Source organism: Hakea prostrata, chromosome 7, assembly GCF_041222555.1.
Source record: "Hakea prostrata isolate BN-2017 chromosome 7, UWA_Hpros_2, whole genome shotgun sequence".
Taxonomy (NCBI): Eukaryota; Viridiplantae; Streptophyta; class Magnoliopsida; order Proteales; family Proteaceae; genus Hakea; species Hakea prostrata.
The window spans coordinates 401,021-422,606 of NC_142606.1; the positions used below are offsets into that span (position 1 = coordinate 401,021).

Consider the following 21,586-nt stretch of genomic DNA (forward strand, 5'->3'; position numbering starts at 1 on the left):
CTTCACTCTATTATACATCGGCCCATGTGTTTTTTCTTTCACCCGATCGTTGCAAACAAAGGCAACATAATGAAATACTTTTTTTATCCAGTTCCAAACCATTGCTGCTGGATTACTAAAGTAATCTAACACCTTAGTGGGTTAATGTTCCGTGTCTCAATGAATGAATGAGATCCTTTATCCTAAGAAAGAATCTTTTTAGTTGGAAAAAAGTATTAAAAAAGGTTTTTTTATATTTTTAAAATCCTCCTCTTTTTTTATTCTTTTGGGAAAATTCTTAGGACATAAATGTCCCTCGACTGTCACATCAATCACAAACAGCTTTAATTTTAATAGATCCATCTCACGCAAATATGGGGCCATGGCATCCCATCCCACATGTCCTTTAGATTTTTTATTCCAGAAAGGTTTGATAGAGCAAAACTAGGGTAAACCGTAAACTCATATGATCCTGTCCGGTTCGCTCGGGATTGTGAACCTGTCCTCAACTAGAGTCGCGACGATTGAAGGTGGAGGGTATTCTCGTCATTTCAAACACCATAGAATATACCAAGCGAATAAATGCCCTGCAATTATACTAATATTCAACTATTCATTAACGATTTACCGAAAGAAAAAAACCTATTCATTAACGGATAGAGACCAATAACTCTTCACTGGCTGCCGCACTCGCACTGGATCTGGATGAAAAAAAAGGCACATCAACAACAGCAATTTTTCGAAAATTAGTAGGAAGATAAAAAAATTAAATTTCTCGCAAATTAAATAATCATTTTAGCTTTAAAGAGGAATTATGACGTAGCTGATTTGATTTTTCAGAGATATTCTGAAATTTCCATTAGAGATTTACCACAGATGCCAAGCAACCCAAAAGGCCTGAATTTGAGCAACCTGGAAAGCTTGGTTTACCTTTGTCAGTCTAAGGTCAGATTTCAAACGTTCGGCCTTCTTTCTTCTTTTCTGGCTGATTTGTTTTTTCCGTTCGTATATCGCCTTTGAGATCTGGTCTTCCGATGATTCTTTTCAAACCTTGACGCATTTCTTCTATTTGGATTGATTTGTCGATAAACGAAGATGAAGAACGAGTTAATGGAGCAAGAGGCAGAGTGTTGAATCTGTTTATGCATGCTGAATGATGTTATTGTTTCTCTTAATGTTATCTGATCCGATCGGTATGCAGATTGTGTGATATCAAAAACTCTCTAGGTCTTCCGATAAAAATCAGGTGAAATTTGGGAATATCTTTGTTAGCATGGATTATGATGATTTTAGATCGATTTTGAGGAAATCAGGTGTGGATGTCTGGACTTTCATGGATACGGCCATCTCTGTTGCTTCTTTGGATTATGGAACTGAATTGAAGGATAGAAGGGATGGAATTGTACAACGGCTTTACTCGCCGCCGATGGTTCCTGTTTGTCGTAACTGTGACAACGATTCGATTAAAACAAATGACGAAGAGATTAAAAAGCTGCAACGACAATCATCTCCGGAGGCTTCGATTGAAAAGGAAAGCAGTAGCCATGAGGTAAAAGAAGGTTCTCCTTCATCCCCGCGGTCAGTTGACAAAGACGATGACGACGGAGATCGCAGCTATGAACACTCAGCAATTGAGGATGAGGAGACTAAAATTCTCAATATCAGGGAGCATCTCGAAGATCCAAATCAGGTTCGGTTGTTTCTTTATTACTTTTATTTCAATTGTTCTGAGTTTCTTTTCATTCCTGACTTCTCTCTCGCTATAAATTCCTTTTCTCATTGCAGTCGGAAGATTCTCTGATAGATCTGCTACAAAACCTATCCGACATGGATATTACACTCAAAGCTCTCAAGGCAAGTGACATAACTTTCTTGACTTTCTTATATTCGCTAAATTGAATTGGTAGTTCTCTGTTCGTGACTCTTTATAATTCAGGAGACGGATATCGGAAGGCATGTGAACCGCTTGAGAAAGCATTCATCCAACGAAGTCCGACGATTGGTTAAGCTACTCGTCAGGTTAGAGAACTTCAAAACCAAAATTTGTATATCGAATTGGAAAGAAAATGAAAAATAATGCAGAGCTTGCTGTATTACAGGAGATGGAAGGATGTTGTTGACGAATGGGTGAAAATGAATGCAACAGGAGGCACTGCAATTTCTGCACACATTGGTATAAGAAATGGACATTCTTCATTTCTTACTTTTTCTCTCGTTTATTATTTATTTTGCGTACAAGTGAGGAAAGATCCAATTTGAGAGCTTAACGAATAAAAGCTCATTAATGGCGGCAGATGATGGCGACTCCCCTCAACAGAACCCGCTTAAAAGCTCGCAAAATTTTCATCATCACCAGGTTAATTAAGAGATCCTACTTTTGATTTTCATTCACATTAATAGTGATTCTAAAGTTCTACCTTTTGAGAAGAATTTTTCTGAGTTTCAGGTTCCTGATTTCACTTACTCTCCGAACCCACACAGTAAGTGACTTTAAGTGTCAATTATCAAGACCGAGTCAAAAAGGAGGAAAAAAATGCTGTTCGAGTTCCTTCTCTCTTTTTGTTTAAGCATCTTTTCATCTATTAATTTCTTCACAGATGGAAGCTCTGGGTCAGATAAGAATCACTCAGAGTCAGAGCCGAAAGGAAAGGCCACTATTCGGAGGGAAACTCAATCCAAGGCATCTATCGCTGCCCCTTCAACGGCTAATGCTTCTCCTTCTCCAATTGTGCGTGATATTCCTCTTTTCTTGCTTTATACTCTGCAATCTTTTCTATTTCTGTCTCACATTTATTCTTTTTATTTTACTTGATGGGATATTCAGAAACAGAGAGAACAAAAGGACAGCTCTATTGATCCTGAAAGGTTTGCTTCGGCAAGGAGACGACTACATGAAAACTACCAAGAAGCCTCAAATGGTTTGTTCTCCCCTCCTCTAGTCTGTCTTGGTTTAACTTCACATGGGTTTCTATTTTAGTAATTTGGTGGTGTTGTCTTGTTTGTTTGTGAAGCGAAAAAGCAAAGGAAGATTCAAGTCATGGACCTTCACGACCTACCAAAACCCAAGAATGCGTTTTTTGGGAAGAAAGGTGGCTTCCAGGGGAGGAATTGGTGAAAAGGCAAAACAAAATCATGTTTTTATTATCTATTTTATAATGCTACTGGGTAGACCGGGAAAAGCAAGATCCGGTTTACCCTGTAACGGTCTCTCTGGTCACTCTATGGATTTTCGCTGACTAAACGAATTTAATTTAATTAAAAAAAATTATATATAAAAGTCGAGGTCTGCTTTCTGTATCGATTAACGTGTGGATTCAAAATCTATCCACGTGGGTTACAACAAAATTTAGTACTAGAAATTAAAATTAAAATTAAATAAAGAAAGAAGAGAGATGGGTGAGATGGGTTTCCTGGTTGTTGCTGGTTAGGTAATGCGGCGTCAACGTAGTGAGGTAATAACTGAGTAATAAGCTTAAGTTGGGGAGACCTTATCGTTATCCATCTCGCCTTTAGTTATCGAGCACTACTTGCTTCACGCTTGAGCTGTGCGTGGTGTTTGGCCAAAAAAAAAAAAGAGCTGTGCGTGGTGCAATCCGTAGAAGGAACGTAGTTAGAAATCAGAATAAATGCTATTTAAGGGGGTGGCTCAATCAATAATGATCAGCATCTTTTTGGTACGAAAGAAATCAATAAAAAAAAACACAGAATAACTCCACTTTCGTATATGCAGACCATCCTGTTCTAGGGATGCCCACTGTTAGACCTCGATCATCCTCTTAGGATACCAATCCATGGGTTATTTTTGCTAAACCGTAAAATGTAAAATTTTAATCTTTTTTCATCCGTGCATGTAACATTAGTGTCACTGTCACACATGGAAAACCAGAACCAAATGACTAGACAAGAAGTCAGCAAGACTTGCGGAAGAAGAAAAAAAAGTCACCCAACATGAGAAGTATTAACAAGGATTTTGGGGGATGGGTTGGATGATTGGAGTAAATAAATCATCTTTGTCACTATTCTGAGATTACACACATCTCCAGTTGTTCGTTATGTAATTTGATTATCGTCATTGAATGGTCAATCTCAACAACTTTGCCCTATTCAACACTCAATAGTATCTGACCTCATCGTTTTGTATTTTGATGGTTAATTGGGCAAGGGCTCGTTTGGCGCGGCAATTAGCATAGGGATGAATTTCCTTCAACTATTCTCTGTTGTTTTCTTCCATTATATGGTGATGATGATCACAGTAAGCAAAGGCCGGTAAGGCACTTTAATTTGGACATACTTGTACCAAAGCACATGGGTAAAGAGATTCTCTAAGCTCCTTTGAAACTCGAACCTTGTATTATCTGCTACTCCTTCCCAGTCTCTCTATTGCATTTGTGTTCCCCAGCTGGACCAATTTCTATGGATTCACCATTTGACCTATCCATGGGGACTAAAATCCCAGTAAAATATAACTGACTTTTGCTTTACTCTAGAGAAAGCCGTGTTCCCATTTGAGTTGAATTTCATCAGCTTTTATTTTTATTTATTTTATGGTCAAAATTGTGGGCGGCAAGAGGATAACAATGTGTTAGGTAAGAAACTTACAGAAGGAAGCAATGCAGAACTGCAGGGTGGGTGGGCCTATGGGGTTCCACTTCCACCACAGAATACTGTGGGCGGAGAGAAACTAATGGTGGTCTCCAATCTCAACTCTCCGCGTTCAATTTTCTCCATTCCCCACTACTTTTGCGTTTTGGCCTCGTTAACATTCTCTTATTCTTGTTTTGGAGTATTTTGGCTTCAGCTCTTCTTCAGATACACCGCTTCTGCATTAATGCCAATATCTTATGTCGGTCGTATCGGAATTCGGAACTTCAACTTCGGAAGGGCAGGTGGTGGGCTTGGGTAATAATCTGCATTCCCCCCGAAACTAACTACGAGGCTGATATGGGCCAGATGAATTAAACCCATACATTGTGGATTCAAAAGCCCAAAAAGCCCAGTTCTGTTAGGCTCAACCCAGCCCAGCCCAGCCCAGCCCAATCCAAGTTAAAAGTCTGCAGTTGGGTAGATCTCTCATTAATGTATCGGGCGTTTCATACACTTATTACAGAGATCAGGCATTTAATGCAGTAACCAGAAGCCCTCACTTTTGGAAAATTGGATTATCAAAGGGAGATTAGTAAATTTCAAAAACCTATGAGGGCACTGAAATTAATTAATATAATAAAAATTAAACCGTAAGGAGCTACATGAAAATTCCGCGAAATTGTCTTGTCTCGACCCATAAACGGAAAACAAATCTTGAGGCACATGGATTGACTTGGCTCACGTTTTCCCCTTTATGGCAAAACCGGGAAAATCGCCCGAAACCGCTTTTCCTCTCCACCGCCCGAAACCACTCTCCTAGAACATCCACACTGTGTTTTCTGGTATACGCTATTTCCTTTTCGCTTTTACGCTTCCTCTCTTCCTCTCTCTCTCTCTCTCTCTCTCTCTCTCTCTCTGTTTCAACCTTCTTGTTGTATTCAATTTCAAACCGGTTGCTTGAAAGACTCACGCGCTCAGAGGTGAATTTCCTGATTAGTCAGCTTTTACCTTCTAAAGAGACTTGAAACTGAAATCTTGAAAACCCTAGCAATAATCTGAGGAAATGGCGTCGTCGAAGGTGATGGCGTCATCGAGTTCGGCGAATTCGGACATGGTGCGGCAGTCTTCAATATACTCGTTTCAGAACGATCAGAGTAAGAATTTTGGATCTATGAACATGGACGAGATACTTAAAAACATTTACGGTGATAATCCCTCGGCGGCTGAGATGATTCCGAATGCTGCAATCAATGAAGATGGCGAATCAAACAGTGCAGTATCAATTGGGGCCAACAAAACGGTTGAAGAAGTTTGGAAAGATATTCTTGCCGGCGGTGCAGGTGGAGATAATGTTGAAGGAAAAGTCAGAGGTGTTAGTGATAATCAGTGTTACAAGGACGCAGGGTATCAGGAGGAGATGACTCTTGAAGATTTTCTGGCGAAAGCTGGGGCAGTTAGAGAAGAGGATGTTAGGGCAACGCAAGCTGCAAGGCCGACGCAAGGTATCTTTCCTTCGGATCCAATGATGAGCAATCGGTTTCGGCAACAGGCACGACAGCAACCGCCGCAGCAGATTGATGGATCAGTTGCTGTGTTTGGAAATGGAGCCGAGGGAACGGGAGTAACAAGGGGGAAAAGGCGAGTGGTGGCGGAGCCGGTTGATAAGGCCGCGCAGCAGAGACAAAGGAGGATGATTAAGAACAGGGAATCTGCCGCTAGGTCGAGGGAACGGAAGCAGGTAGAGTTTTGTTTCGTCATTTTTGTTTTGGTCGTAGTTTCCTTCGATCCAGATGTGTGCTCACTGTGGTTATCTGGCTTTAGGCACACACCTCTGAGCTTGAGTGTCTAGTGTCACAACTGGAAGAGGAAAACGCGAGTTTGTTGCAAGAGAAGGTACTGCAGTTTAGTTCAAGTTGGCTGCAAAGCTGGCATCTTTAGAGTTTTTAATTCACTAATGTTGTTTATTTTGTCTAGCGAGGGTTTGATCTCTTTAGTCCATGGTTTTAGGCGTTTCTCAACATGTCCGTTTAATTACTCTGGCAAGTTTTTAGCTCACATAATTTCACCTCAATATATATTTGATGAAATTTCATTGACACCGTAGGTGAGTAAGTTGTCGTTCATTATATGTAAAAACCATTAAAAAGTGAAAATTTTCGTATAAAATCCACTTATTTGAAGTTATCTGAAGAATTTTCCGAAGAAATAAACCTTTGGTAAGTGCCTCCGAGTTTTTATTGCGTGTGATTCTGCTCACTTCAGTTGTTAGCTATGGCTGAACCACATGAGAGCTGCTGCTTGGATCTTGGTATTCTAGACAGTGTACAATGCCCGAACTTCCAATAATTGTACAACGCTATAAATTCTTGGGTAGCATTTTGTTCAGTCAAGAATTTGAATTACTCAGTTCAGCCAACTGTTCTCGTAGGCTTTCTACAGGATATAAACCCTTCATATGGTATCAGAAGATCCAAGAGGAGCTCTAGCTTTGTAAATCAGTTAGTATCAGTTAGCATTTACTGGAGACAAGTTGTTTCTATTGGTTTCAAGTAGGGTGTTTAGTTCGACTCTCAAGTTATTCGACCGAGTCCACTTTCAAGAAGGGTTCATCCAAGAAAGGAGCTTCCTAACCAAGTGCAGGATAAACAGGCTTGCTTGTTTGTGAAAAGTGATTTTATTTTCCCCTAGTGCTTCTATTTGTTTAATTGTTGATTCTTTTGTGCTGAGTAACTTCGTTTGTTCAATCTGATATTTTGTTAATACAGGTCATTAAGTGCTTGTTGGTAATTACTGAATTACAGAATGTTATCAATAGAGGTCTGATCCAAAATTCAGTTCTATTCTAGTCTAATGGGATGGGCGTTTAATTGACAGAATTATAAGACCCAAAAGTAGATGTCAAAATGGCTGTTTGAAACTGATACTTAATTAGTAGTTTATATGTTTGGTAAATTAATTGGCTTTGTTTTCTCAAGAAAATATAAGCACCCCATGATGGTGGTTAATGTAATGTTATACTGAATTAGGATTTGAGTTACATAGAGAAGAAGGCTTCCTCCTTTTCCTCTCTTCTCCCATATTCCTCTCGTCCGTCACATACTTCCACATCTTCGTTCCTTTGCTTTGGTTATTATTCATGGATACTATTCCTTGTACTGTGGCAGCACTTATCTTCTTTCTTCTTTATTTTCCCAATGCAGGCTACTGAAACCCAGAAATCAGCAAATTGTTCTCAATCCTATTTTCTTAGAAATACTTTAGGTCAGCAGCAGTTGGTCTCTTCCGTGGTCTGGATTCTTGGTTCTCTGGTTGCATCAGTCATCCTATGTCAGTAGTGTTCAACTGTAACCACTGCTTGGATCTCCACTAGAAGGTTCACTAAAAGGATAAGATGTCTTTTTTTTTGTGGCACAAACACAAGGATTGCATGCTTGCATGAAAGTTTGTTGTTTAACTAGTTTTGAGTTTTAAGGTTTGTCTTGAATTTGCTTATGTATTTGATGTAATATGCTAGCTATAACCTAGGGCATGTAAGAAACCCCTTCAAAATGAAAAAACTTTTACTGCTGCAACTTTTGTGAGTTTTCCTTGCCTTAGATGTATATATTGTGCTTGGTATTCATTGGTGATCATAAATGGGAGTAGATATTGTATAAGCTTATGTTTGGTAACTCTTGTTAGTTTTGGCATTTATTGTGTAAATATTTGTAAATCAACAGGAATAAATGGTAATATTGAGTTATGACATGTTGATACAAGAAAATCATCCGTGGACTACAGGTTTTGTTTCTGATGTATTAATTGCTGGGGAGTGTGCTGTTTTATTCACTAAACAAGCCCATGATACCCTTTTTATATCATGACTCGAGACCGTTACTGCTTGTCATTCTTCAAATAATTCCTGAACTGATGGGAATGTCTCGAATTTTTGCAGAATGAGGAAAAAAGGAAGAGGCTTAAGCAGGTGTGTTTTAGTGATTTATTTCTTCTTTGTATCATGGCATATTGATATTGCAAAATTCACTTCTTCTTTTGTTGGTAATTTGTTTCTCTGGACCTCCAGCCCTTCCCAAAGATTTCTATAATCAAAATGTTCTTTGAAAATGAAAAAGCAAATAGGAATAAGAGTTGCATATGCCTCAAACCAAATGGTGGGTTTATGTAGTTTTAGCGGAAGTGCTGCAATTTATTTCCTACCTCAACAGCATTGAATTGACAGTATATACCTGGATGAACGGTCTACTAGCAGATTTATTGTAACACTGATGCTGTTCTTTTCAGTGCTATAATATTGTCTGTGACCCATTCTCTTTACTAGAGTAATGCAATTTATTCTCGCCTGCAAAATCAACTGGTAGTTGTTTGTGTTAAGGTGTCAAGAACCCGGATTGATGACCATCTATCCAGCTGATACTCAATGGCACTGGCCATTAGTAGCTGTGGAAATTGGTCAGATCAATCGTCTGGATCATGCTTGGCACTGCCAGTCCCGCTTCCAATCTCGGCATTGTATCCTTGCTTGAAGAAACTAGTTGTATTATTCTCTAGTTAGCTTATTTGAGTGCTAACATCCAATTGATTGATATGCAGCTCATGGAAAATGTGATCCCTGTACTGGAAAAGCGTAGACCTCGACGTGCTCTTCGAAGAGTTGGGTCCATGCAGTGGTAGGAGTGGGTGTGAAAGGATTAACGTGCAAGGAACCCTTTAATGTGAATAACTCTTCAAAGGGATAGGAGGTTTAACACATGTAAGAGATCAACATCTTTCCTTCGTTTGAGATGAATTACATCTCAGGGATTTCTTCCCCTGTATAAAGGAGGGAAAAAAAGGAAAAAAACTTGAGGGCGACAGACCATGAGATTTGGAAGACGTTCCATGGAAGCTGTGATGAGGAGTCCGTTCGTTTTCATTGTGTATTGCTCAAAGCTGCGACAGTGTTAAGAGCTGTCATTGTTAATTTGGGGTTTTTTTTTTTTTTTTGGGGGGGGGGGGGGGGTGGGAACTGAAGGTAAATAAAGAACTGTTCTAGTCACAAGCGTTTTTCTTCAATTGCTACCGAGAAGAAAGCAGTGAAGCATGGCATGGAAGTTTTTCCCCTTTTACTTGTTACATGTAGTATATGCTATCATAGTGAAAGAGAACTGAGTATACCAAGAAGAGCACTTCTTGTTTCATTTTTGTATCTGGACAAAATCTCCTCCCATACTCGTGTTTCTGGATATTCTCAGAGAGGGTATGGCAGCCCTTGAATCTTTTCTTGGTGCGTAGAAGGCTGGTCAAGTAGAAATAGATTAATCTCAGATAATTATCTGCCTGCGTTGCCACCAAAAAAAAAAAACCCTCCCAACTGCCTGTTCATTTATCAGGAAAAGTTAGATTTCAATCAACTATGTGATGGATGAATTAATCATTTTTGAATAGTATTCTGTTTTATGCTCAAAAAAGGAGTCATCATTAGGTGTAAAAGATGGTTCTATGATTGGAGGCCGTGGAGCTATGATTCATCATCGTATAAATGGCATGGTTGATTCCATCCCCTGTGCTTGGGAGTGAATCAATCCTTGTTGAAAGACAGACATTCTCACTGTTTGGTTATTTTATCGCTTGATGAGGATGTTTCTCAACTTTTACTTGGCAAAAAGATAGGAAATCATCATAAATTTGATTTATAAGGGATTATAAGAGAATCAAATATTTTTTACCCAAAAAAAGGAAAAAGAATTAAACCTTGTCATCTTCCTGCAAAGCCCGAAGAGAGCTGGAACTTCTGTATAAGATTCTCCACTATAAAATTGAGAGGATAAAAACAATACATGAGCGATGGACAGTTTGCTTGGAGAGTTTAATATAGTTATTCTTGATACTGGAAAACCATTCGTACACGTTTCCACTGGGTATCATTGCCCCCTGGCTGACGCCACCTATTTCTATCCTCGTTTTCCCCCCCAACTTTCTTGATTCTGATTTCTAATACAGATGAGTGTCTCTTGCTTCTAATCAAGACTTTTTTTTTTTACTTCTGGTAAGAGTCTTTTCACAGGGTTGGTAGTCACCACTTTACGTATGGAAAACAATTTTCCTGGTTCGACTTAGGGGAAAAAAATTTCATTTTTAAAAACCCTCTCATGTTTTTGGAGTTGGAAGTTGGAACGCTTTTTCCTCCTCTTCCATGTTCATTATCCTCATCTCTTTTCTTAGTCAGCTCTTACCATTGCACCTGAAAGCATTTCGCTGCCGGTTAACGGTTTATCTGCAGAATGGACAAACTTTGCTACTGTCTTCCTAGCAAAAGACTCCACAGTTACTGTGGTTCTCATCGATTATGATTTTTCGAAGGCATTTGTTAGGGTCTCTATGCCGGTGACTGAATTGCAAGGGTCTAGAACTTGCGACTTAAGCAGAGAGGGGGAAGATAAACTTAGTGTTACGAATGTAGTTGAGTAAGGCAATGGTAGAGGTCCTAGGTGACTGAATTGCAATGTTTTCCGTAAGCAGATCTTAGTTACAAATGTAATTCTTCTGTGAATTTCCTCTGTTCTAAGCTTTAAAATTTGGTAGCGGTGGAAGAAAAGATAATGTAGTAATTTGTGTGCCCCATAGCCCATACTTCCCAAGTTGCAATCATTTAAGAGCATTTATTGTTTCATGAATAGCATTGAGGTCATCTTTCTTAATTTCGCTTGTCTCTCTCTTTCTGAAAATGTTTATAGAGTGGTGGTCCTACAGTATTACTTTTCTCTCTCTTTCTGAAAATGTGTATAGTGTGGTCCTGAATCATTGGTTACATGGGTTATGGGATCATTATTTATTAAAAAGAAAAAAACCCAAAGATATTTATTACACAAAACGTGAACGGCAGGATTCAAACCTGCGCGGGCAGAGCCCACATGATTTATAGTCATGCCCGATAACCACTCCGGCACGTCCACTTGCATGTTGTATTACCATTATTATATATTCACGTATATTTCCAATACCTATGTGTATGTATAGGTTCTTTTTCTGCCTCCAGCATTCAGCTGGACCATAATGAGTGGAAAAAGACATGAAAGTTTAAAATAGAAAACCGAAAAAAAACTCTCCATGAATTATTGCATACCAATAGTCTGGAGAAGATATTTGTTGTTTGTGGGGAATGGGTTAGCTGTAGGTTTGAAGTTTGAACTCAATATCTAATCTAATTACAGTAACAACAGAAACACAACAATAGAGTTGGAGTTGGGGGTTTTAATTTGTGACCCATATTGCAGTCACAGACCTACATGATCAAAGCTTTATCAACAAAATTACTTTATAATGACCATACCTACTGCCCATAATAATTTATCCCTCTTAACATCTTTCATGGAGATGGAGTTCAACCCCTTTTCCTCCTCCTCCCTTCCATGTTCTTTATCCTCATGCATCTCTCTTCTTAGTCTGCTCTTACCCCATCACACCCTAGAGGTACTGTAGTGAACAAATCTGCAGAATGAACAAACACTAGTGTCCATATAAAAAACATTCTGGGTATGTAAGCTGCGTGTTCATCCCATTTTCGTTGAATTTCTTGCCATTTTAAACTGATATTTCCCTTTCTTTTTTGTTCATCAGTTTTCTAGTACAACAACGGTTCTGCTTCACTTTCTTCACTCAGTGAGGCACCGAGTGCGAGCCTTCCACCCAAGATGGGCTGCTGCGTTGTTCCTTTCATTAACTGTACTTGGGAGAAGCCAGGCCTCCTAATTAAAGCTAGCAATGGCTGTTCACCTTATTATTCTTCTGCTCACCAAGAAAGGAAGGTCCATTTCTTCCTTTTTCTCTATTTTTTCAATTTTGTAGTATACCCTTCTCTACTGCTGACGAATTTTCTTATTATTTTGTGTGCAGGTTCATGTGGTGAGGTTCCTTGTTCAAATTCCTCTCTGCTGGTTTTTTTTTTTTTTTTGGGTATGCTGTAACTTGTGACACCTTCAGAGAAAAAGATTCACAGAAAGTTTTACGATCATAGTATGAAGGCAAGGTCTATATTGGAACAAATTGTAAGGGGTAGGGTCTATATGAAACCAATAAGCATACAGGGTAATCTTAGCTACAAATGTAGTAGAGTAAGGCATATGGAATCAAGGTAATGAAGAATGTTTTTCCAATTTCCTAATTCTCCTCTATGAACTTCCATCTTCTTCCCCAATCCACTTGTTCTACTTGTTCTTCTTCAGCTCTGAATTTCCTCTGTTCTAAGCTTTAAAATTTGGGTTCGTAACAGACAGGCAGATCCCAGGTGTGACTATTTTGGTGAAACTTTAGAAGCGGTGGAAGAAAAAGACAACGTAGTAATTTGTGTGCCCCATAATTCCCACTGGAAATCATTCAAGAGCATTTATTTTTTTTCATGAATAGCATTGAGGGCATCTCTTTCTTTCGCTTGTTCTGTCTCTTTCTGAAAATTTTTGTAGAGTGGGGCTGAATCATTAAAGAATGGTTTTCTTGGATGCATAGTTTAAACCATAGCTATTACTTTTCTCTCCCTTTCTGAAATGTGTATAGAGTAGTCCTGATTCTCCTGAATCATTGGTTGCATGGATTATGGGATTTTTATTTTTTTTTGGCGAAAACATAAAGTCAAGTAGTGAACACTATATAAATGAAATAGTCAGGTCTAAAAGACCTATACAAACGAGAAATATCTACAATGATCAAAGGTGGAACATCCCACCAAGACCTATTTCAAAAAAAAAATCTGCAAGCACTCTTAGTTAGAAAATCAACAAAATCATTGACAATCCTAAAAATATATATATCTGAAGGAGATCCTATTAAAGAGAGAACAAAGATTTAAAATATCTAAACTAAACTATGGCATATCCAATCTAAAGATGATTGGAGAGCATTGATAATAGGTAAACAATCCTGATGGATATATAAATCTACAGCTCCTAAAGAAGAACCAATAAAAATGTCATCTCTAATGACTTAACTATGTCCAAATTTGCTTTGAGCTGCCACAAAACTGTCATTGTAATCCCACATGATGTAACATTTACCTCCTTTGTGTGAAGTGTTTTTCCAATAACTATCAACAAAAATTTGAAAGAAAGCAAGTTCTTCAAAGATGACATGGCTAGGCCTTCCCACCAAAATATATATATATATATATATATATATATATATATATATATATATATATATATATATATATATATATATATATATATATATATATATATATATATATATATATATATATATATATATATATATATATATATATATATATATGTCTAGGATTGGATGAAGATTCCCACAAGCTCTTTGAGACTCCATGATGTGAAATTATATATCTACATACATAGGAAAAAGTAGTCATTGTATGTATTATGGAAGCATTCATCCTTCGAAAGAGTGGTATTCCTAGTATTCCATATACATTAAACTTGGGCACTCTATATCTGATTCACCAAAGTAAGATTGTCATAACCATTGAATATTGTTTTGATAAATTTCATCCAATCAGGTAAATTTGATCATAGGAAGTCAAATTTATTAATACAGAGGGGGATATCTTTAACACTCTTTTATATAATAACAAAAAAAACAAAACATGACATACATTCTCCTGATCATGGTCACAAATAAGAAAATGCAGGGTAAGTAAAATATTCCTCTAGAAAAGAGAGTTTCCAATTATAATAGTCTCATACGAGGATCACCACAGAAAATGTTTAATTTTAAAGAAAGTAGGAATCAGCCAAATTTGTTTTTCATACCCTGATCACGAGGAAGAAGAAGTTACATTACCTTGAAAATTAACTGTAACCTGCACGTCCACGGCCACAGCCACGAGGAGGTTAGTATGATTTATTATGTATTGAGTGTCAATCGCCTTGGCTATACGAATCCCCAAATATTGAATCTGGATTCCACTCTGACATTGGTTTTTAAGGTTCGAGATCTTTATCACTCGAATTTTCTTGACTTGTTATGTGTTCAGTTCAAACCGACGGTTGTGTTTTAGAATGCAATCGAGTTAAAATTTCTTTTAAATGGAAAAGAAAAGAAAGAAAAAAAAACCATATGGTTTTAAACGGTTGGCTTCAGTTCTGGTTCACCTATGTGCTATCGAAGTGTTACAGAACACAGAAAGAACCTGAATATATAATCGCCAAATTCGAAGTTCTATAATCAGCTCTCCCAAGAAGTTAACAAGACCTTCAAACAGAGGAAGCCAACCTGATCAGTAGTGAATAATTTATCGGGGCAGACCCCCACCACCCAATATGTTATCAATAAGTTTTCCCCTTGCATCACCAACGGGCTTTGAAACAAAAGAATATTTCTTCGTAGATTTTATTTTGTGCTCACTATGTGCCACGGGAGCATTGCTCTTCATCTCAACCCCAGATGAACTTGAAGAAATTGAACCAATTCTGGAATGATCCGCAAGCTCTTCAACATTTTGTGACAGATCAATTTGACCATTGTTGTTCTCACTGCTGTACCATGAATCAAGAATCTGTAGAAAAGAACTATTTTCCTCGCATTTCCTGGACTTCCTAGCCCCTCTGGCTGATTAAATGTGACATCGTCACCTTCCCAGTCTGAGAGCTCATCATTTGATAAATAATCAGCATCAAGATGCAGTAGTTTATTCACTTTCTTCTTTGGTTCCCCAGTGATCCTCGACATGTTACCCTTTCTGCAAGAGCTTGTCTCAGATCTCAGGCCAAGTTCTTCCCACACAGAGTCACAATCACTGTGCTTCTTTGCTGGATCAGATAATTCACCATTTGAGTTACTTGACTTTATTTGATCATTCTCCATGCTGAAAGGATATCTGGTGGTGTCAGGGCCTTGATATTTTGAGGCTTTTTTGGCAGGGAGGATATAACTTGATTCTGTCTTCACTTGTGGCATCACCTGTAACAAGGCAGAGAGAGTTTTGAGTAACCAAGCATTAGATAATCAAGATCATAACCATATCTCTCTGCAACGAACTTTTTGAAGAATCCCATATTCAATCCCTCTGGGTATTCCACCAAAATCTCAGTCATGAACTTCTGGCAATCAGCTAGTATCTCATGTCCGGCCTTCCTAGTACCAGAAGGCTTCTTGTTGCATTCAGTCAAAGATGCTGTAGGTTGCAACTCATTCTGATCCATTTTCTCCATCCCCTGTTCTGGAAGGCCGTGCAATTTTGGTTGAGGCAGAGACAACTTACCTGTAAAAGAACTCAAGCCATTTGAACCTGAACTACGATGACGAATGACTTTAAATGGATAATTTTGTGAGGGGTGCTCCTCCACCCGTTTCTTTGTAGAAATTAACAAGTCCACCAATTGAAGGAGATCATTTTCACTAAGATTATGTAGAACAATCGGCCCTTCCTTTGCAGCTTTGTTGCCATCTGTCCTCTAGTAGAAACAAAAGCAACAATAAGATGATGCCTATGTTTGGATTCAAGAGGGTGCTAAAGGGGCTAGGGATTTATTTATTGAGCAAATTGCTCTGGCACCCCAAAACAGAGGCCCTTAAACCCTGATGCCCCACTTTATTTTGAAAGAAACTAGTCTGGAGTTGTATGAAAATCAGTCTAATGAAGAAATCGCGGTGAGAAGGCCCAAGTACTACTCTTCTGTTCTTTTGATTCCATCTTGAGGGCTACCGATTCTGGTTTGTTATAACTTGTAATCAAAACTTAAGTTTTATTCTTGCAATAGAGTTTCCCAACTCACACTGGGACTGCTGGACTCAAGGCTTCTACAAGTTTGATTCATATTCAGTATTCAGAAAATTCTTAGTATTCTAAACACTTAATCTCAATATCCAGTTCTGGTTTTCTTCCATAATACTGTATTCCTACTCCAAGTGGGATTCAAAAAACTTGCTATTTTGAAGGATACTCAAGAACTGAAAAAACTTGATGATCTGTTTAATCTGTACTCAATAGCATAGATTGATTTAGTATTGGTACATTAAATCTGAGATCTGATCATTCACCATATGCACTGTTTGACTGATTTGAATTTTCCCAGTTCCTCTAAAAGATGGCAATCAACTCATACCCAGCCATTAAGAGTTAATATTTTCAGCATCTATTTTAACCATAGATGGGTCCTCCGCAGTAACTGTTAGTCAAGCTGACCTGCTGAATGGATCTTATGTAATTTCTCTTAATTTTGGACTACTGTGGGATCAATCCTACTGTCAGTACTGATTTATATCTATATCCTTACCAAACTCATCATACTTTTTCTCCCTTCTACACATGATAGATTTTACATATTGGTTATAGTGTTTTATGCTCCCAAACTGTATTTTACACATATCCTAAACATTTCTATGTGTATCTTTCAGCTCTCTGATCAATATGATATGTATCTTAGAACCACCTTTCTAATACGATACCCAGTACTGATGTGCACTACAATACATTCGACAGTGATGTGGGACAGAAATTATCATGGCCACAATTAGCCCTAGAGCTAACAAAAAGCAGAAACAAATAAATGCATAAAAGTTGAACTGAAAATTTAAAGCTAGTGCTAAAGGCTAAAAATCAGTACGAGTGACAAAAACAACTACCTGCTCTTTGATAGAAAAACAAGAGATGAACCCCTAGCAGTACTTATAAATAAATCTAGCTCAGCCTAGAAAGAATCCTGGGAGAATAATTCTTTCCTTTTCTCCAGTTCTTCAGAACATTTCCCCCGCTCATCTTCGTCTGGATTTCCACTAGTTCTCCAAAGTCCGCACCAATCCAGAACTTTGTTGAATAACCCTGCACCTGGGCCAGACTTCTCACCACCTACCCCAGAATCCTTGGTTGCATTCTCGTCCTGAGCCAATATAGTAACAATTGATGATGGTGAACAATAACTGGCTGAAGTGGAACTGATAAGTGATTCTACAGATTTTGTCTTCTTAGAGCAATCAGATGTAGAGGATTTCTGTGGAACGTTCTCTCCTTTCTTATTCCAACTGTCCTTAAGACCACACCATGTACTACAGATTCCGCTGAAAATTCCTAGTTCAGAAGTTAAGCCCTGTTTCTCCACACTAGTAGGATTATTAATGTTCGTGATCACATTATTCTCTGCCTGACATGCTGGAGGAAGCCCTTCAAATATTGGGGACACAGTTGCCACTACAGAAGATGCTTTCCCCTCCATGTCTGAAAACTCAGTACCATGGCCTCCTTTTTGATCCACAGCTGCTGCTTGGTCTATATCTGCATCATTAATTTCCAGCCCCATATACATTTTTGATTTGGACTCAACTGGCTCTGCACTGTTTGGGTGGATACCATGAACTAATAACTGGCCATCGCTCACAGGCTGAAGCTTTGAAACAGTAGATATAGATAAAAGCAAGCGAGAGAACTTTTTGTATCCAAAGAAATCTCTATCCATGGTCAAGTTATTTTTTAGTAGCTCAGCACGAAGAGTTTCAATAGCAATGCCTTCTGGATTCGAATTCAAAATTTGATGAATTCGACTCAGAAGAGCTTGAGGAAGTGGGCGAATTGTGGATTCTATTCCAGCTTCTGGTGATTCTTGAGGCCCCAAACATGTCTGTTGTTCCAAATCTGTGAAGGGGTCCTCCAGTGGCCCCTTATGGTAGCCATACCAAGAACCAAAGGGACCATCTGGAGGTTGGTTAAAATGCTTACCAGTAAGGTCCTCTCCTCTGACAAGAGAATTCCATTGCCACACGATACTGGCAGCATTACAAAGAACTCCTGGTGCAGGGTCTGTACTTGAAAGCAATATATTGTAGTTACTCATTCTTAGCCGATGCAAAACATTTGCAAAATCCCGGTCCCCAGAAATTAAAAAGAGGTGTGCAGGTGGAGGATTTTGAGACACCCAATACACAAGGTCAACCAGTAGACTATCTGCGCAGTTCTTCCCACCTACAATGGCAAAGTCATTTGCACATTAAAAGAATATGGGCCTTTAAGTGGCTAAGAAAGCTGCATAAAGGAAACAAGAGGAGCAACAAAACAAGGGTATTGCTCCTGGCAATACCTGTCAAATACAAAAAAGGATGAGTTAGGGCCATGGCTATCATAGATAGTGTGAGAGAGAAAGGGCTAGTATGTTTACCTTGGTGGTGGTGGTTCAAGATGGAGAAACAAAACTGTGATAGATACTTTCAGTTCAGAAAAATCCTTATCAGGTAACACTTCTTGGAGTAAAAAGAAGAGAAGATCCCTCATATATAAGAGAGTATATGCATCAGGTCAATGTAGACACAAATAACTGACACAAGAAGAATAAATGGAGCAAATATGAAGGAGACTCCAGTGCCAATATTATGATGTTTATCCCCACAGAGAAACACTAGAACTCCACCTTTTTATATTCATTTGTCCCTTCCTTTCTTATAAGCTAAATTCACCGGAGAATATGCCCAACCATACTCTACAGGTCCACACTTGAACAATATTGGTTCTACTACAACAACCCCACCCCCCCCCCCCCAAAAAAAAAAAAAAAAAAAAAAAAAGGAAAGGCACAGAGAAATCAATTGCAAAAGTAATTCATAAATCAGGTGAATCCTCCACCTTTTTTTTTTTGATGAAAAAATAATCAATTAAAGAGACAAAAAAACAAACTGCAAAGGAGCCAAGGGCTAGCATCAAATAGGAGAGAGGAATTGGGAGTTGAGCCCCCAGGATACAACAATGAGCCTATTCCTTGGGGAACCAACAACCGCTGTAGCTCTCAGAAAATAGATTCAACGGATACAAGAGTTAGTACATTCAATCTTTATGCCCAAAGGGTGATAAACAGATGAAGAAATAAGAAGCATAGTCTTATGATTTTTCAAACAAAAATTAGAAACATACTGACATCGCATAATCATCCTATCCAGGGCAGAGCCTGGAAAAATATGTTTTGAGAAAAGAGGAACTTCACATACTATAGGCGGAGCTAAAGGGAAAACAACCTGGCTTTGCTCTGGCTGTTAATTGTGCAGAAAAGTTCATCTAATGAGATCTGCAGTCGACTTAAGTTCAAATCTCTAGGGTCTACACCACTAAATGTGTCGCATTCACTGATCTACATCAGTGCCCTCCTGCTTGATTGCCTACCCCACAGTTATGGTTCCCCCCCCCCCCCCCCCCCTCTTGCCCAAAAAAAAAAAAAACTAAGGCATTCAATAATGCCTGATGCCAACAGAAATTTTTCATAGATACTGTAATTATTATACGATCTTCTAAAGATATGAAATTTGCTAGTTAGAAAGGAACTTGCTTGACAGAGATAAACAATGATTTTTGGTGTTGAAGACCAATGGGATGAGACAGAAATTCTGAAAGATAAGAGTATGAAAATCATGCTCATAGTATGTAACCTAACTTCACCTGAAGTAGTGAGGTCTTTGACGCTACCAATGCATTCCACTATATGTCTAATAATATATTCGCTTAATTATACACCAAGAGATTTTCCTACATGAGCACCATAAAGATTGAGTTATGCAAAGCACCTTAAGCACCCTTTTTTTGCCAAATGATAACTCAATTTCACACTTAAGCTTTGTGAACATAGTGGCTAAACAAATTTAATAGTTAATTGGGGTGCAAAGCATCAGAAAGAATGGAAAAAGCACTAGGTATTGGTAACAATGCAGGCAAAAAAGTAATAGGCGGCTAGCTGGACAATTGAATTCAACTTTTTTAAGATTTCACACATGAATAACCTACACTATTTGTCTAACCAATGGATGAGATGCCTAAGATTGCTCCTCTCGAGAAAAGAAAAAATAAATTCAGCAAATTCAATGGATATACTAGCTATTGAATAGTCATATTAACAAATGTCTTTCATATGCCAGAATTAGGGCCATAAATTGCGTTAGACCACAGCTGAGTTCCACTTTCGGTGGCACAAATACTCCCAACTGTACCATCCATCAGGAAAAAAAGATCCGACTTGCCACCAGAAAACCTTTGTAGAACGATGAACTTCAGGGGATGAAAAGAACTAACCGAAAGGAATGTGCTTAAGGCAGACACCAGTGGAATAGAGAGCTTCTTGATTCGATCTCCAGAGCCGTATCACATCTCCGAAGGCCGTGATCGTAATGGGTCCTTTTATCCAATTGGCTCTAAGGGCAGAAGTAATCCTCTGGGTTACTCTGAAGACGTTGGTATCAGAAGGTACGGAACAATTCTCGAAGTCCCACCAGACGGATACCTTCACGTTCCGGCTCTGTTCATCCTGATGTTTCGACGAGGAAGTAGAAGAAGAATGTTGAGAGATTTGATCTCTCCTCTTCTGAGATTCTCTAGTGCTGTTTGAATGGAAGAGAAAGCAGTGATAAGAGAGAGTAGAAACATTAGAAGAAGACGCCCTGCAGCTGAAGATGGTTTGGAAAATGAGGGTCTTCATTAAGGGTGTGAGTGACCACAACCCTAGATTCTTGGGGTTCAATGGCTTCCGAACATACTCGATTCAGTGTGCATTGTTTTCTTTCTCTTCTTTGGTGGAATATTGAGAGTGATGACTCAGATAAGCTTGGCGGGTGACGGGAGGAGAACAAGTGAAGAACCTGAATAGGAAACAAAAAGACAGTTTCTTCTCTATAGAATCTTTTTTCCCCTTTAAAACTTGTTTTCTTTATATTTCTTAAAAATAACAAAAAAATTACGTCATTAGTTATTTTTAGTTTCTTTTACCAACTAAATGTATTATTATTATTATTTTTTGTCAAAAACTCATTGTATTCCTTAACCCTAATTAAAATTGAATTTACATTTACAAAACTATTGGAACAATTTTAACCCCTAAAACGAACCAAACTAAAGAGAGAAAATTACTATTTTGTCCAAAACAAAAAAAAATAAGAGTAAGAACAAATATTCTTACTCTTATTATATGCAAAGAATAATCACATGAATGTGGCACCCACATACACGAAGCATGTCTATATCAAAGAAAAATAATGTGGGTCCATATTCACATGAGTGTAGGTGGATGAATAGATTGGGTGGAGAGGATTGAAGACAAGCAAAATTATGAAAGGAAAAATT

The 21,586-nt window shown here is 38.3% G+C and overlaps 2 protein-coding genes, 1 non-coding gene and 1 pseudogene across 4 annotated transcripts; 2 read left to right on the forward strand and 2 right to left on the reverse strand.

Annotated features, from left to right (window-relative positions):
• Nucleotides 1–641: 641 nt before the first annotated feature.
• Nucleotides 642–4,025, forward strand: LOC149008737 (putative mediator of RNA polymerase II transcription subunit 26c). Its single transcript, XM_089164088.1, has 9 exons — nt 642–1,669; nt 1,765–1,833; nt 1,916–1,998; nt 2,079–2,152; nt 2,274–2,335; nt 2,426–2,459; nt 2,577–2,707; nt 2,804–2,897; nt 2,991–4,025. Exons 1-9 carry the CDS (start codon nt 1,253–1,255, stop codon nt 3,092–3,094), a joined length of 1,068 nt encoding a protein of 355 aa, XP_089020214.1. The 5' UTR covers nt 642–1,252; the 3' UTR covers nt 3,095–4,025.
• A 1,197-nt stretch (nt 4,026–5,222) lies between these two features.
• On the forward strand, nt 5,223–9,534 carry LOC149008738 (bZIP transcription factor 12-like). The gene is made up of 4 exons (XM_089164044.1): nt 5,223–6,301; nt 6,385–6,456; nt 8,498–8,527; nt 9,154–9,534. Exons 1-4 carry the CDS (start codon nt 5,627–5,629, stop codon nt 9,232–9,234), a joined length of 858 nt encoding a protein of 285 aa, XP_089020170.1. The 5' UTR covers nt 5,223–5,626; the 3' UTR covers nt 9,235–9,534.
• Nucleotides 9,535–11,413: 1,879 nt separating this feature from the next.
• Nucleotides 11,414–11,495, reverse strand: TRNAY-AUA (transfer RNA tyrosine (anticodon AUA)). The gene has a single exon. It is a non-coding gene; the product is annotated as a tRNA-Tyr (tRNA).
• Nucleotides 11,496–14,474: 2,979 nt separating this feature from the next.
• Nucleotides 14,475–21,113, reverse strand: LOC149008740 (uncharacterized; annotated as a pseudogene). Its single transcript, XR_016174346.1, has 4 exons — nt 20,543–21,113; nt 17,128–18,457; nt 16,976–17,027; nt 14,475–15,956 (listed from the first exon to the last, which is right to left on the reverse strand). The product of XR_016174346.1 is annotated as an uncharacterized LOC149008740 (transcript).
• Nucleotides 21,114–21,586: the final 473 nt, after the last annotated feature.